Below are 16,885 nucleotides of genomic sequence, written 5' to 3' on the forward strand. Positions count from 1 at the left end.
AATATACCTGCTGACAATGGGACACTTTGTGTGCCTGCGGAAACAACCTTCTCCCCTTGACTGATCTCTACCCCGTCTATGTTGGTGGGATTTCTCCAGCCACACTTTGAAATCTGTTATCAAACACGAAGCAAGCAAAGCGGATCACGCTCGTGTATTTATAGGCTCCCAGAGAGATTCCCCTCGCAGTTACCCTCCGTGTCTGACAGGTGGGCATGACACTGTAGCTGCTGAGTTGTGCTAAGATGTTATTGTAAACCAGTTTCCACTACAGCGACTGCATATCCGTGCAGGGCAGGGTTATCTGTCGAGTCCCTTCTAACCCCCCTCCGCGAGGGGTTGAGGGGTGCCAGCCCTCCCCTCCTCCGTGCCTCCTCGCCTCCCTCCCAGAAAATCCCACTCCCCTTTGCTGCTGAGGAAATACCATCCTGCCAATTAGACACGGGATGGGATTCCTGCGTGTTGCTGAGCATACAGAGCGAGGCTGCGCAGTAAATCAAAAGCACGCTGAAATCAAAATATCGACGGCTTTTTCTAAACTGGAAAAGGCTGCGGCTCTTTCACTTTTTTCCTTCTGGTGGAAAGTGTCTGCATCAGCTCTCTGAAAAGTAAGCTGTTTTAAGAATCGGCAGAGCCAGCATATCGTATTTTTGAAGCACCAGAAAGAAAGCTTTTCGGTCACGCGAATAAAAATGATTTTGTTTTTTAAACTGTCAAATCACCGTCCCCGCTTAATCACGGCATAATTTCACGTGGAATAAACATTTGTTTCGGCAAGCTACTAATTCGCTTAATGGTTCACAGGAGGCGATTGTTACATCTGGAACACGTTGAATGAGAGGAGACTTGCTCGCATGAGCGACAAGTACAACAATGGGCAACAAATTACGAGAAGATTTCAAAAGCTTCATCCAGACTGCCTGACTGACGGCCGATCTCCTGATTCCACAGAGGAGAGCGTCAGTCAGAGCTTAGCAGCTGAAGGTCAGCGAATAAAACAATCTCCGTGTGTTATGGTGACAAAACCACGGAGACTCCCTTAGTCCGTCCTGTGAATCCACCTAAGCATCTATTTTGGGTTATGAGCGTCATTGTGGCTGAAGGATCAGCAGCAGGAATATGTTTTCAGGCCCAGATGAGTTCAGGACCCACAGCAGCAGCAGCAGGGGAAGGAGGAGGATGAGGAGAAGGACCACACATTGGGTTAGAGACTTGTTTAAAACCTCACTGAGCGTTTCTGTTTGACTGAGTGTGTGTCTGTGTGTCAGTGTGTGTGTAGGGTGGCTGATTACCATGCCAAAAAACAATGTGTTCAGACTGCTTTTGGAGGATTGTCCCAGTGTGGAGTGTGGAACGTCGCTCCAGAGACAGAAAAAGAGAGATGGAGGGAGAGAAGTCATGAATTCAAACAGACACTTCCCTTTTAAGGTGGAAGCTGTGTGTGTGTCTGTGTGTATGTGTGTGTGATTGCACGTGGAGGGTGTTTGTCTTAGCAAGCTGGGGAGTCTCTAAGTCAGCCAGTGGTCTGTGTGCTTTATTAGCAGAAACACACACACACACACAGTCTGTTTAGAGGGTTCAGTAACATCCTGTTTGTTTGCTTTCTAAGAAGATAGGTAGGTGTCTTTAATCGCTGAACATCTCTCTCAGTCTGGTTGCAATTACTCTGTGAAGCTGAAGCCAGAGTTTGATGGTAGGAGCCAAAGTGTCAGAAAAGTATCAGAACACCCCAGACATTTGATAAATAGACACACAGTAGATCAAAGGCGTTTATAGGTAGATGTTATATCGAACGGTGGTTGACATCTCACCTGAGTCGCCAAGATGAGATGGGAATTTGCCCGTTCTGCGCTCGAGGGTGAGAATTACTTTTTAACTATTGCCTGACTCACTCAAATACACACACACACACACACACACACAAGCGCAGCTATTGAGATGGTAATTAGCTCCACTCTCTCCTGCTGCATTTAGAAAGTAAAAGAGACATCTGATGACCGGTCAGCCAACTCCCCAGCTTTTGTCCTGGGAAGCACACACACACACACAGATTATACCAAGAGGAGAGTGAGCGAGCCATGCCTCGTTGCGCTCACTCTCCACACCCACACAGCATGGACAATAGCCCTTCCTGACTCACTACGCTCTCTTTGTCCACCGTCTTCTCAATACAACTCAATAAATCGCCCTGACAGGTTTCCAAACTCTCAGGATCTCATGATTCAGACCAACTCCTCATCTTGTTATAGAGGAAAGATGGTAAGATGGTTTTGTCTGGTCCCCCCGTGACGCTTCATGCGTCCGTTTTGAGCTCTTTCAGCCTCCGTCAAACTGTGTTTTACACCGCTGGCGCACATCTTCAACTTAACTGTATCTCTGTGGACAGCGGGGAAGGGCCGACGTTGAAGAAAGATTGTTTTATCAGTAAAAAATGAAAAGGTTTCATTCAACCATCCATCAGCAACTCTTCCTTTGGGATATCAAAACAAAAGCCTCGTGATTTACTCAAGAAAAACATCTTGAAATCACAAAAAAGAGCTTAAAATGACTGAAAATGAATCACAGAAACCTAACAGTGTACATGTGTATTAGTCTCTGTAAACACTGCAGGTACTCTGTGTTGTTAGATGAGGGAAGACCTCTGGTGACACCACATCTGTTCTGGTATAGTGCGTAACTCATCCAAGATGAAGCAGTCGTTTAAAAAAAAGGGCAGAAGAGCAACTTGTCCCATCTGTGCCGTCTTTTAACAATTACAAAAACATGTAACTGTAAATTCCTGGAGGGTCTTTCCCCAAATGTTTTATGATCTAAGAGTAAATGGAAAACCGTAGACAGATCTGTTTGGAGAAAAAAAAAAAAGTGGCATCTTCGTATTGCGTGAGTCCACCTTATCTATTTAATGTCTTTGAAATGGAAATATTTAAAAGTCTTAAGAGTTTTCAATGAGTCTTTTGTGTTTTCCCAACAGAAGCGCCATATTGGACCAAGCCAGAACGAATGGACAAGAAATTATTGGCTGTTCCTGCGGCCAACACTGTCAAATTCCGCTGCGCTGCGTCTGGAAACCCACCGCCAACCATACACTGGCTGAAGAATGGCAAAGAGTTCAAGGGAGAGCAGAGAATGGGAGGCATCAAGGTGAGAGCAATAACATGTTAACACCTAAAGGTTAAAGGAGCAGGACTGTGATTTATAGATTCAAATCTTCACACAGCACCAAAAAAATCTGCTTGGAGGAGTCTCATGTTCTTCCCTGTTTGAGCTACTGTCAAAGTGCCTTTTAGCAAGGCATTTTAATCCCCTGCTGCGTGTCCATCAGTAGATCAGCGTGGGTGTTGCAATGTTCCCTGGTGTGAATGTCTATAACTGGGAGACTGTGAAGCAGAGTGCTGAAAGAAACTCACGCTCTGTGAATCTTCTCACGGTAAATAAAGGTCAGGAAACACGCCATAGTCGAGGACACCCCCGGCACTCAGAAACGTAACCTCCGGATAAGCTGAATATAAATTTAGGGTCAGACCGCTGTGCTGAAATCAGAATGGTTCACAGATACGTGCATGCTCGCGTGATAGCTCAGTGTTGACAGTAACCCAGTGCAGCAGACAGCTGTTTTGCTCAGTTTTGTCATCGGATTCACTCTAAACACTAGGCTCTCGGGTGGAATGGCACTGCTTAAAGTAGCGGGGCTTGGTTTACTTTTGTTTTCCCATAATGGCCCTGAGCTGCAGAATTAAAGGACAAACTTGGTGTGGTAAGACCATCGGAATTCAAACAGTAAAAACGTGTGTTTTGGTTCAAAATAAACTTCAACCTAATGGCACATAAATTCTAAAATTATGCCCAGAGATGTAAATTCTTTTGAGGGTCATTCAGCCTGTGTCTTATTATTTTGTCCTTCTCGTTCTTCTCAGTGCTTTCCTAAAATGATGGTGAGGGTGGGGGCTGTTTTAGATGCTAACATTCACATATGTGGTGAATTATGTAAGGGAGAGCTGCATTAATTTGTTACTTTCTTACCTAAAATTGCCGTCATTTCAGCAATTATGATTTATTAAAATGTAATCAAGTCATTACTAATGTTCCAGAAAAAAATGTACATGAGGTTTGCCAACATTTAGTAACATTAGCCACCCTAAGTTAATGCTTTGTCTGCACTTCTATACTTAAACTCACTAATTTCAGAGTATTATAGTACTCAAATTACTAACTGTGGCTACACTGAGGGCTCTAGAAATGTAGTATAGTATAGTGTCTCCTAACAGTCACTGTACACGTGGACAAACATTTTTCAGCCAGTAAAAGGAAGTATATATTATCAGATAATCACAGCGTTGTTAGCTAGCCATTACTAGCTAGCTAAGAGCTAGCTAACAAACTTTTTCATTTCGAGGCATTGCAGTTAAACCCAGTTAATAAATGCAATAAGCGTGTTAAACTGTCATCTTCACTGCTAAAGAATTTAGTATTAAGTTTTGTGAAAGCACCACAGTTGTGCTAAACGTTAACGTTATTTCTAGATAGTGTTACAGTAGGCTGTCAGAATTCACATACTACACAAGTAGGTATGTAGAGGACATAGTACACTAACTAATAGTGTACTTGCAGAATAATTGCTGAATTAAAAATGAGAAAGAGTGAGGTTAAAGAGTCAACTGAGACAGAAGAGAGGGAAAGTGTCCATTTGAGCTATTTCCTATTACCCTAACATTTTATCTTCCACTTTCAGCGGGCTAATCGTGTGTCAGACTGCTATAGAAGCAGTGAGAGACATTTGGCCTTTAAAGAGTTAAATGTAATGAGACTCTGCAGCTATTAACAGTTTACAGAGATCTTCAACATCTGCTCCCAGCAGACCAACAGCAGTTGTCTCCCTCTCTCTGTCCCCACTCTGACACACACACAGATTCACACACACCTGTCACCAGTCCTCAGGACGCTCCAACTTTGACTGGAGTGGTTCCCTGACAGCAACTTTTAGCATGTGTAGTACACATGAAGATTAACGGATGAGAAATTTTGTTGTTAGCAGCAAATTAATCCCAAACTGAGCGCTCAGAGCACTTAGATGTTTAATCCAACTGTTCAACAAATCTCTGAGTTCTCCAAATCCCAGAGTTGTTCTGTACTCACCAGTGTCCAGTTAAAGAGCACAGCGGAGGTGTTTTTAGCATTAAGGTCTGGTCTTAATGTCAGCGCCATCATTGTATTTTCCTCACACAAACTCAGCCTATGCAGTGTGTTTAGCTTCGTGTGTTTGCCCCTGAAGCAGCAGTAACCATTTTGTACACCTTTACGCTTTAATACATGCTCCTATGGGATGCTCCATGTATAGTTAGAGGTCGATATGTATAGCTGCCTCTTCATACTAAGCCTTTACAAAGTATGTAAAGTCACATTGACCTTGGGCTGGCTTTATTTGAGTGTGAGCTGTGACACTAACAAGTCATTAACACAAATTCCTGTACATGTTCTGCTCTGTGTAGCTTGAGCAAAACAACCACTGCTGTGGGTTTAATTGTATCTGTGGCCACTTGTACTCTAAGGATAAAAGTATCCAGTGGACTGAATAGGTTCTAGTAGTGGCTTGGCCACTTCTTCACACTATGGCCTCAGTTATTTCACTGTTATAAATGGTTAGCATTAGCATTTCTGTACATGTATAACAAACTAGCTTGAAATTTTAAATCACTTACCATACAATGGACACATAAGAGCACGTCCTGTGATTATTAAGACATTCCTCTACGTGTCTTTATCAAGACGTTTTCACACGCTCCCCTCGTCCCTCCCTTCTTTCCCAGAGATGCTTCGAAATCCATTTAGCTAATCACCATGTGACCACTGTTGGCCTTAAGGGAGGTGAACAGAGAGGTCATCCTCTATAAAATCACAGTGCCGGGTGACAGACAAGTCTGTGACCCAGCTACGTTTCAGTGAGGTCAAGGGTGACAGCTTCAGTCCATCTCAATGCCAAGAACTGCTGCTCGTCATGTTATTCTGCTACTATGCACGCCACAAATAACGCCCTTCTTCAAAAGCAGCCCAAGAAATCTCCATAATGGCTTAATTTGCACTAAAAGATATTAACACTGAAAATCTAGTCACATTATCCTCGGTTAAGTTGATTGATGTGCCCAATAGTATCTAATATAATTTAATTTGTCTTTTTTTTTTTTGTTCCTGCCATATGCTCGAAGTTGTTAGTCCACAAACTACTTTTATACTTTATTCCTTAATCCTCCATCTCTTATTTTTTTGTCATTTTAGACACAGTAACCAATGTTAAACATGATCTATTGAGGATACTTCTTTTCTTAAAAAAGTCTAAACTTGTAGCACAAAATGATATTTACATGTAATAGTCATTAGTCTTTCAAACTAACAGCTAAAGTTTGAATAATAGTTGTGTTAATAGAAATATATTGGTTCATCTTAGTGGGCTGGGGGTGGTTAGGGGGGTCTCGAAGTCCTGACAGCCTGACAATGGCCTCTTAAAGACTCTATTCCTCCAACAGGTCGTCAAGGTGAAGTCGCTTCCTCCAGCATCTATACTGAAATGACAAGATCATTTTTGATGTGACAGCCATGGTTAACTTTGGCTGAATGAATTGGCTTCGGATGGGGGGATGAAACGACTGTCGCGCATATCTCAGGGCTTGGAGTGTGCTGGTTGGGGACTGACTTGCTAACTGATCCATGCTGACGGGCACAGTGGAGTCCACTCCATGTAAGCGCTGCCCACCAGCCAGTTTGTCATTTTCTCTTGAGTGCCTTCAGATCTGCGGACGTGTGAGAGAAAGGCACTGACTGAGTGGACCATTAGGGTCCATTAGCCACCTACAGAAAATACGTGCTGTCTTCACGCCAGAGTGCTTGAAAACAGCCTTTCCGAGGATGCACTACGTTCACCTTTGTTGCTTAAAGACTTCCGCTTTAACAGAAGGTTTGACAATCGCTCTTTTCTTTTGCAAATATGCACACGTCTAAACTAGTCTCCGGTTTTACTTTTCTTTTGAAGAATTTATTGAAATGTAGGGGGAAAAGTGGCACATTGACTCTTTTGTCGATGACCATCAAAACTCTCATTTTAAATACAATTAAGATGTTGACATCGAGCATTTATCTTGAAGGTATCTCAAAGGCAAAACAGCTTATGTCTATTTTCAGTGGTTACAATGTAATCAGGGATAAAAGTGCTCTCTTGAGATTAAGGGTATCTTTTACAGGAGGCTGAAGTAAAATGATGGCAGAGATAATGTCATCTCTGTGGTAAAGAGATTCAAAGATGTTATTGTAGGGTCTTTATCTTACATGAAGTGCCTTGAGGCAACCATTGTTGTGATTGGGCGCTATAAAAATTAACTGAATTGAATTTCAGAACAGGCAAGAAAACAAATGGCAGAAGGCAGGATTGTATTAATATGCTGTTGTAGTAGTATGAGGAAAATATTCCACTCATTTTGAAGCATTTTTTCTGGCCACACAACACTTTTTTTTATTCGATCAATGGATTTTATACTTTATTTTGCATAACTAAACTTTTTAAAGCTCTTTCTAGATTTTTTATTTTATTTTATTTTTTGTAGGTCAAGCTGCATTTACCAGCTGCTGACAAAGGCATTATCAGACAGTCTGGCTTTCAGTGTTAATGTCTTTCACATGCTTTCCATTCTGGAAGGTAATGTATTTCTGGGGGAAAATGCTGACTACAACAAAGGGATTGTTTAATTTACAGAAGAGGATCAGCAGAATGATCCGTGTGTTAGCAGCTCCAGTGTCAGTATTTGATAGTCTAACCCTACAGGCCTGTATATTTGTACACTGACACCTTTTTCCCCATGCAAGCTGGAGGCTGTTTCAGATATTTGCTTAAAATCTTGCAAGCACTTTGCAATTCTGTTGAAATGCAACCCAGAAAAGCTAAGCGGTTCATTAGCTGAAAACTAAAGGAAACTAAATAGGATGTGTGGCTCATTTATAAAATGGAAAATAAAATTCCAGCAGTGCGATGTGCCGGAGCATTGTTCGCCTTCCCAGACAACTGCGGCGCTCCTTATTGTGAAGGCCAAGCCCTAAAGGTTAAAGTTCAGCCGTCTATTGAGCCATCAGATGGACGTGGCAAGAGATGGGCGTGTTGTCGACCCATTGAGCCAGCCCGAGCCTTCGACAGATAAAGTCATCGCCGTTGTGTGATGCCACATATGGCGGATGGGATTTTATTGTGCTCATGCTAAACTTCGGCAGCACAAGCGAGGCTAAAGCTGACAATGTAATTATTGTGTTTCATTCCTTCCAGGTCGCTCAGCACTTAACTGATTTTTCAATCCCTGTTTTGACAGCTTTCCAAGACGGGGCTCTTAAACTGGCTCCACACTGTTGCTTTTTAAGACTTTAAGCACTTTAAATCCTTGTTTTTTCCACTCCGGATTTTAACACAGCCTGGATTGTGAGTCTCAGTAGGCATCGCAGGAATTTCTACACATAGCAAGATTATTTTTGGACTCCTTCTTTTAATTTTAGACCAGCCGCACGTCTTTTTCCCCTCTCGGTCATTTTAATCAAACACATCGCAGATATCAAAAGACAGATGATCCAATTTTTTGTTGTTTTTTTTACTCGTATACTTCCATTTTTACAGCCTTCTGCTGTCTTGCAAAGCTAAACTTTACCAGCTTTAATAGCAACCCCCTTAGGGCCGCATCTCTCTGTTTCTACCTTCTCTATGGGTCAAATTAGACGGTAGCGCAGATCCGGGCCACTGGTCCGCTCTGACACACTCATAAATTCTGGTAACTGGCCCCGCTGGTTCTGACAGAAGCTATTTTGTGAGGTGAAGACGGAGAGTTTGGACTATAAAGGGAAAAGAGCTTCCTGTGTTTTCTCAGACAACTAATACACTGCAAAAAATGTCAGCATCTTTGCCAGTCTCTCAAGCTCGCTTGAATTTGATGAAAAGACGTGAGAGAATCTGCACATAGGATGAGGGAACTGAAGTGTTTTCGATGGCAATCCCAGTGAAGCAAAAGGAAATGTCTTGAAAGGCAGTTTACTTTGTCCCAAAATATTTCAGAGTACAAATTTCAAGTTGTTTCTCTGTCCTCTTCAGACTCCTGGAAAGCTGGTAGTCTCTTTCAAAGTGCACTTTTTGCAGTGTAAAACTGCCTGTCCATTCCCATGGCATGCTCTGTGCGCTCCGTACATCCACAGCCAAAGCCCTAAAACCTTTAAAGCCTTGTATGACTCTAATGTAAGCTGCTTAATAATTTAATTCTGGTTGGAATCTGGCATGATTGGAATGGATAGGATTATCACATTTGGGGACTAATGCTACGAGTTCAACGGGGGTTAGCCAGTGTAACATGGTAATAAAAGCCAGTGATGTGTGTGTTTAGAAAATAATGAAAAGTGCCAGGAGGAATTAAAGTAGAATGGCACTCAAAGTTAATTATTACCGCAGACAAGAAGTTCGGTTTCAGTAGCCGCGATATTAGTGGCAGTTAACACTTTAAAAAGAGTGCGTGTATCAGACACAGATGTCTCGGGCTAGGTGTGAAATCAGAATCTGCAATGTAACAACAGCTGTCATATAAATGTAGTTGCGCAAAAGCTCAATCTGAACTAAAAGTTTGCAAAGAGTTACAAAGCAAAGAACCAAAGTCATGCTTTGGATCACTCTCTTTCTGTATCTCTTGGTGGTCTTGCCCACTACTGAGCTTGAACTTGTTCTCATATTTTACCACCTTTTCGGTTCCCTCTGCATGTGTCGCCTGTTTTCTGGGGGGGGTTTTTTCCCTTCACTCCCCTCTCAGCTCAGCTCAATCCCAGCCACCGCAGCACAAGGCGTCACTCAGCTGCTCATGAGAGCAGCCATTGACTTCGGTTTGACTCCTGTCTCTGAGAGGGGTAGACGGGGTGGAGCCAGCCCCTCTGAAGAACCATTTGCCAGCGTCGAGCGAGCCTATGTTACCACGCAACTGCAAAAAGCACACACAGGCATAATATTTACACTGTTACATTATTTTCCGTATACGCCTCCAAGAGTGGGAGTCAAGAAGTGTATACTGTAAGACAGACAGAGGAGAAGAAGAAGAAGAAGTTGGGGAGGAGAATTTGATCCTCAGCATACAAATATATATATATACCTTCTGTGAATGGCTGGCTGGTCACCAAAATGTGTGGGGTTAAATGTTTGCAAAAACATTAAACCTTCTCTGGGTCGGCACATTTTCCTTTGCGGGTGATGTTAAGTGTTCCACCCTGAAAAGCCTCCTTGTTGACATCACTCACTCCCGTCGTTAGTAATTCTGACCTCTCGCGGAGGAGTTCACTCTGCTCCTGTCTCGCAGCGCTAAGCGCCACACGTTTCCACTTAAACCGTGGAGGTCATTCCTCTCGGCCCGTGGAGACTCTGCTTATCGATGCGTGGCGGGTTCTGTCTTCGCGCCTCGCGGTGCCGGACCGCTCGCACGTTCGCTCTCCCGTCCGATAGACTTCTGAATCTGTCTAGTATCTGTCTGCTGCTGCCATCCAGCCACACCTGGTTTGAATTACTACACACGATTCAACACTCGGGTCTCCGGGGATGGCTTGCTCCTGAGTGGCACAGTGGAACCACTTTCAGAGGTGCAAAGGAAGAAAAAAAACTCACCCTCACTGCAGGCGGAGAGAAGAAAATACTTCTCTGCTATTTGAAAATGTCGTATTTCATCAAGTCATGATGCCAGTTAGTTTAACTGGTTTCTCAAACATATGGCGCGCGCTGCGTTCTACTTCTTGAAAAGGCTCTGTGCAGCTTCTCTGGCCGCTGCGGGCACGCGGAATAATTTCCCATTAAGACGTTTACACCACGTCAAAATATTGCGTTCTGCTAATCACATCTGTTCTGCATCGCAATTAATAAAAAGAGGTTAAAGTTGTGTTGTCGTTTGAAGTGTTTGTTCAAAAGGGTTTGCACCTCAGTAAACATGCACTGCACAAAGGCCTCTCCTGTTTACCGAGTGGTGCACTCTATGATGTTTTATAAAAAAGGATATCAAAGGAGGGAATAGCTCTGACAGTAGAGAGGACGCTTTTCTATAGCAATAGCAATATTGCTATAGCAATAGCTGGTATTTATTGGAGCAATTTCTCTATGGTGACCGTCTTATTAAACGTAGGAATATACTAAATGGGTATTTGTGTGTTGCTCTCTTGAAAATATGAAAGCAAATTCTCCCAAAGACTTCTGCACCCTTGTCATTTTTTATGACATATACTAAATATTCTCTCCTCTCTCACCTCCGTCGTCCCTCCACCCCGCCCAACCCCAAGCTGAGACACCAGCAGTGGAGTCTGGTGATGGAGAGCGCCGTGCCGTCAGACCGGGGAAACTACACCTGCATTGTGCAAAACAAATACGGCTCCATCAGCCACACCTACCAGCTCGACGTGCTCGGTGAATGTCTTTTCACTTCTGCTGCTTTAACAACACATAACTTAACACACAGCAATTATAAAAGAGCTTATTTTTAGCTGTACCTTAAGTCTAAATTTCCTGCAGCATATTATTGCCACAAATGAGTTGTGGTAATGACTCTATAATTTCTTTTTCCTCAGAGCGTTCACCTCACAGGCCCATCCTCCAGGCTGGTCTGCCAGCCAATCAGACAGTGGAGGTGGGCAGCAATGTGGAGTTTCATTGTAAGGTTTACAGCGACGCCCAGCCGCACATCCAGTGGCTCAAACACATTGAGGTGAACGGCAGTCGCCTTGGCCCCGACGGTGTTCCCTACGTCAACGTGCTGAAGGTGGGTCTGTAGCTCAGAGCTCTTTGTTTTACATCTGTAATGAGCCTGGGTCTCACTGCCTGGAGTCGATCTCAGTCTGCGATAATTTGACTCATAATTAATCTCTCCTAATAGTTCTGTTTAATGAGCTTTTACAGTAGGTGGGTCTGTGGGGCCCACAGGCTGTTTTCGCTGCAGCCTAAACCCGAAGAGCTCATTCCTCAAACACCATACCTTCATTATGGGAAAAAACACACACCTGCATTTTGCGACAAACCGCACCATATAAAAATGGATTCTCATAAACCTAATAATAGCCCTGTAAATAATTTTCTCCACTTAACCACAGCACCTGCACTGCTTCAGTTTATTCTAATGCTGGCCTGAGCAGTGTGGTTCCATACTGGTGATGATGGAGCCAGTTCACTTATAATTACAGTGTTTTATTTTGTTCCTTTTTCTTATTTGTTCCTTTTTCTTTTTTTTCTACTTCATCATGATGAAACAATAAGAGGATATCCTTTTTAAGATTGTCTCAGACACACAGCTCTGGCTGTCAGCACAGACGTTCTAATTCAATTCGATTTCAAATCAGTTTTACTTGTTAAGGACCAAATCGTAACCGTTGTCGCCTCAGATCATTTTATATCGTAAGGTAAAGGCCTTACAATAACACAGAAAAAACCTAAACAATGAGACGATTCCCCCGTTAGCAAACACTTGGTGACAGTGGGAAGGAAAAACTCCATTTTAACAGGAAGAAGCCTCCAGCAGAAGCAGGCTGAGGGAGGGGCAAGGGGAATGGTTGGGGGTGAGCACCTATGCTAACTTAGTGCAGGATTTTACCCAGTGATTGCGCATTGTGTCTCTTCCACCACTCTAAATGTAATCATGTTTCTTTAATAGGCTAACAGCAATTAATCATGCTTAACCAGCATTTCCACAAGCCAATCAGTCGAGTGCCGTTTACTGGTTACATTACATTTGAATAAAATATGTTTGGAGGAAGTGCACAAAATAGGCAATAGCTGCATTTGCAGAGAAATACTTATTGCTAAGTTTGTTATTGTTGAGATAAATGTCGTGGTTTATCCAAATATCAGCTGTTGGAATTTCAGTCTCATTGCAAATCCCAGATTTGTTTATTTAACCACTGGAAAGGAGATTGCCAAGGCAGTCATGTTTGCATTGTTTGATTCAGTAAGTGACAGACTGACAATCACATCAACGAAAAGGTTTTCTTTGTCAGATTTCCTAAAATCTATATTTGGTTACAGCATTATAGAGAAGAAGAGATACTTGACTTTTTTTATTGCGCTTTATTTCGTATTGAGTCAAACCGTAATTCAACTAAAGAATGTCAGAAAAACAAAATACATGAATAAAATGAATCAAAAATCCACCCTAAAGGTTATAAGTCTGATCAGTCAAGGTGGCCCTACATGTTTACTTGCTTGGGAAAGAACTATTTAATTATAAATCGAGCAAGAAAATTACGTATACGTGACTTGCATTTTCAGATGTCCCTGTAGATTAATCACAACTTTTCTGAGCTATTCAGCGTTGCCCGTCTTCAGTATATGTCCTTGCCCCGATGAAGCATCTTTTAGTTTTTAAAAAGATATTTTAATCACATACTTCCTCATGAAGTATTAGGAAAGTGTAGATAGGATTGTCCTCAATCAATCGAAGAGAGGGCAACAGCCTTAAACCCACTTCGAGGCGTGTTTTTAGATCTGGGGTCTAGAAAGGAAGACTCCCATCCACATCGCAAAACCCGAGAGGGCTTAGCTGTCTCATTTTGACCCCCCCTCCTTTTTTTTTCTTTTTTCTGCCTCTGGAGAGAGAAAGAGGAGAGGGTGAATAAAACAAACATCTGGTTTGGACTAAGTTAACTGCTGTGGTGGCGGCAACGCAGGGAGAGAGGCAGGCTCTGCTAACCGCCACTGCCGTCAGATGTGCTGCGTCGCGTGGTTTGAGGAGGAGGAGGAGGAGAGAGGAAAAAGGGAAGAGTCAACCAAAAAAGCCATGGAAAAAATTAGTGGAGGAACACGAGGAAGGGCAAAGTCAGCAGGGAGAGGGAGAGAATGTGTGACAGATTGGTGGGCAAAGACGGAGGGCGAGTGGCTGGGGTATTAGAAAAGCAGCGAGACGGGCGGGAGGAGGGGACGAAGGAAATAATAAATGCAAACGTGAAACAAGAAGAGCAAGAGATAGAAGCTGAACAAAACGTCACAGTGCTAGCTTTTCACATATGAAAGTAACAGTCCAGGTACAAGAGTGCTCTCAGGTTGCAAATAGATTATTTTGGAGCTGAAGCCTTTAGATGATAACCTTCCTGAGTTGAAGAGATGCTCAAGGCCTGAGTTTCTAATCTTCTAACACATTATTAGAATTATTATTAACATTTTTAAATATCTTCACACTATGAGTCGTGGGCTTGAAGGTCTGGGTCACTCCATCTTGACATTAAAGTTTCATTGACTTTTAATGTTGAGTCATTTAAATAAATAAATAAATACCTTCACTTGTTACATGAGACGCTCTCCTATCCGCACGTTGAATATGAGGCTATATGAGCCAGGTAGTTTAGCGAGGTGTCCTAGGTGCTCACTCATTTTTAAATCTGCTGGATTCACAGTTATTTTATGACTTATTAAAACACTGACTGTGCCGAAGCCTTTTACATCAATGTAGTGTCATTTAATTTATGCTTGAGCTGAAATACGTGGGTCGTTTGTGGATAAGAGATATGGTTGTGGGTGCAGTATGTTGTCTTCGTAACTTCACGACTTCAAACACAAGATCAGCATATAAAGTGTCCACCAAATCTTTAGAAATGTACGTCTGAGAAGGTCGTGATAGACTGGGGGGGAAAGTGGAGTAAAATAGAAAGCAAAAGGACTGAGAGAGTGAGAGTAAGACAGAGCGAAAGAGGAGGAGAAAGAGAGAGGCCAACAAAAAGAGAGAGAAAGAGGGGGGAAAGCAAGCCTGTCAGCCCAGACTGCGGCTCCACGCTCTATTTTCGACTACCGCATAATTGAAACAGTATTTACTGAGATTTGTGTGTGCCTCCCTCTCTCTCTGTCACTCTCAGTCTCTCTCTCTAGGCCCACCACAGTTCACTCAGACATGATATGCTCTCTCGTGTGTGGCATATACTGTAGAAGTTAAATACAGCTTAGGGTGAGACGAGGGGGTCAAAAAAAGAATTTTTCTTTTCTTTTTTTTTTGAGAAATGCCTGAATCGTTCTTTTGATGCCTGAAAAAAGGGTTAACGATGAGTGACTCGCCCCGCACGGGGGAGGGAGAAGGAGACGTCTGGAGCCAAGCCGTGGATGTTCATTAAGCAACTATAAAACATGATATGTTTTCTCCTTTATGCGCCGGGCCCGTTTAATAATTTAGCTGCAGTTTCTCTGCGAGCGAAGCGCCCAGTCAGATCGTGAGTGTTTACACGCGCAGGTTTACACCCTTATAGGACTGACATACTGTAATGCCTTTAAACTAGCAACAGACAGCGCGGATTGGTGCGAGTCTGCAATGTATGGTTCGTGTGTGTTCCTGTTGTTGTGTGTTTATGATCTTACAGCTTTGACATGTTGCTTTTAATCAACAAAACTGACAGAATGACACTATGCCTCACTGTATCCCTCTCACATCAAGTTCTCATGTTAGCATAGCTTAGCATAAATCTGGAAACAACTGGAAAGTCATAGCCTGGCTGTCTCTGTTTTTTTTTTTACAACAGCAGCTTATAAAGAGGATTTATTCATCATGCTTTTCATTATTTTCTATCACATATATACTGTTACAATAGTGGACTAAATGATGAGGATGATAAGACTTCTTTAAATGTTCAGTTTGAGGCAGTTTTTTCTACTGATGGCTCTCTGTGATGTATGAAAACACACGGACCAGCCAATCAGAAGAAAGTTTGCCTTAAAGGGAGAGAAGCTGGATCATTTTTGAGCTGTGAAGCACATAGAGCTATGTGGAGAAAAGAATGAGCGTAGTAGGTCCCCTTTGTTCACAATAAACAATGAAACTAAGCTAATAACACAACAAAATGTTGTAAATGTAAAAACCAATGTGCAGTGCTTCTTTTAGATGTGTGTGTGTTTAGTATGTAGGTTTGCATGTTGTTACTATGTGTTTTTGCAGGAGCTGTGAAGGCCTCACTCTGCCTTTCAATTTTCCCTTTACAGAGTGTTGTCAGTAAACACATTGAGACCCACAGTAAGTTGAAACTGTCCAACGTGACAGAGAAAGACGCCGGGAAGTACTGGTGTCGTGCCTCAAACTTTGTAGGCAAGTCAGAAAACGCTTTCTGGCTTAACATATACAAACCAGGTAAATTCTGAACTCTGGGCGAGAACCGTCGTCGCCACATTTGATCTGCTGTGCCTCTTCCTCTCTGCAATGTTCCTCTTGGTTGTGGGTTTTGACTGGCTCGCTGGCTTGCTGACAGGGTAAACAGTTACATACTCACACCTATAGACATTCATCAGTGAGGTTTGAGTTCTAATGCTCGCATTTTGTTAGCTAATGGCCATCATCTATTTTAGCTCCCAGTGCCACTTTGTCTTCCTTCCCGGTCGATAAGAGAAAGACAATATTGCGCCATTAATTAATGCAAAAACTTCAAAAGTCTCTCTCTCACACACACACACACACAGATTAAAGCCCACATAAAACCTTTACTGACCAAAGCGTACACGTACACAAACAGGCCAGTATTGATTTCTCTGGGAGAGCATCCTCCTGCTATATTAATGTGCTTTTATATGAGAGCATGCAGCAGGCGTCTGGATGTCAGTGTTCATTACTGAGGCACGGGGAATAAGTCCTCCACCTCAGCCTTTACTAAGCCACATCGAGCACTGCCTTTGAATCAAGCTAACCTAGCGGTCATCACACCAAATGATATTTGAAGAAAGAAAAATCACAACTGCAGTGATGCACTTTTTGGGCTGGGCTTTGGTGCTTAAAGAAAAAAAAGTTGACGTTGATGATACTCTTGATATTTACAAAAAGTGCACAGCGACAAGATGGCGTGTAAGAGGTGGGAACTCAGACCCTGTTGTATTTCTGGGAGTTCCTTTCTCAAGGCACAA

At 42.7% G+C, this 16,885-nt stretch overlaps 1 protein-coding gene across 7 annotated transcripts in view; it reads left to right on the forward strand.

Moving 5' to 3' along the window:
- Positions 1-16,885, forward strand: part of fgfr3 (fibroblast growth factor receptor 3) — a 65,947-nt gene that overhangs the window by 32,383 nt on the left and 16,679 nt on the right. For 5 of the 7 annotated variants that reach the window (XM_085142569.1, XM_085142567.1, XM_085142570.1 and 2 more), the window contains exons 5-7: positions 2,972-3,141; positions 11,314-11,437; positions 11,599-11,789. In XM_085142569.1, the coding sequence (XP_084998695.1) occupies positions 2,972-3,141; positions 11,314-11,437; positions 11,599-11,789 (485 nt within the window). Of the gene's footprint in view, positions 1-2,971; positions 3,142-11,313; positions 11,438-11,598; positions 11,790-15,976; positions 16,122-16,885 lie in introns of all 7 variants that reach the window. The other 2 variants (XM_085142568.1, XM_085142572.1) reach the window with 1 other exon arrangement.

Source organism: Neolamprologus multifasciatus, chromosome 19 (assembly GCF_963576455.1).
Source record: "Neolamprologus multifasciatus chromosome 19, fNeoMul1.2, whole genome shotgun sequence".
NCBI lineage: Eukaryota > Metazoa > Chordata > Actinopteri > Cichliformes > Cichlidae > Neolamprologus > Neolamprologus multifasciatus.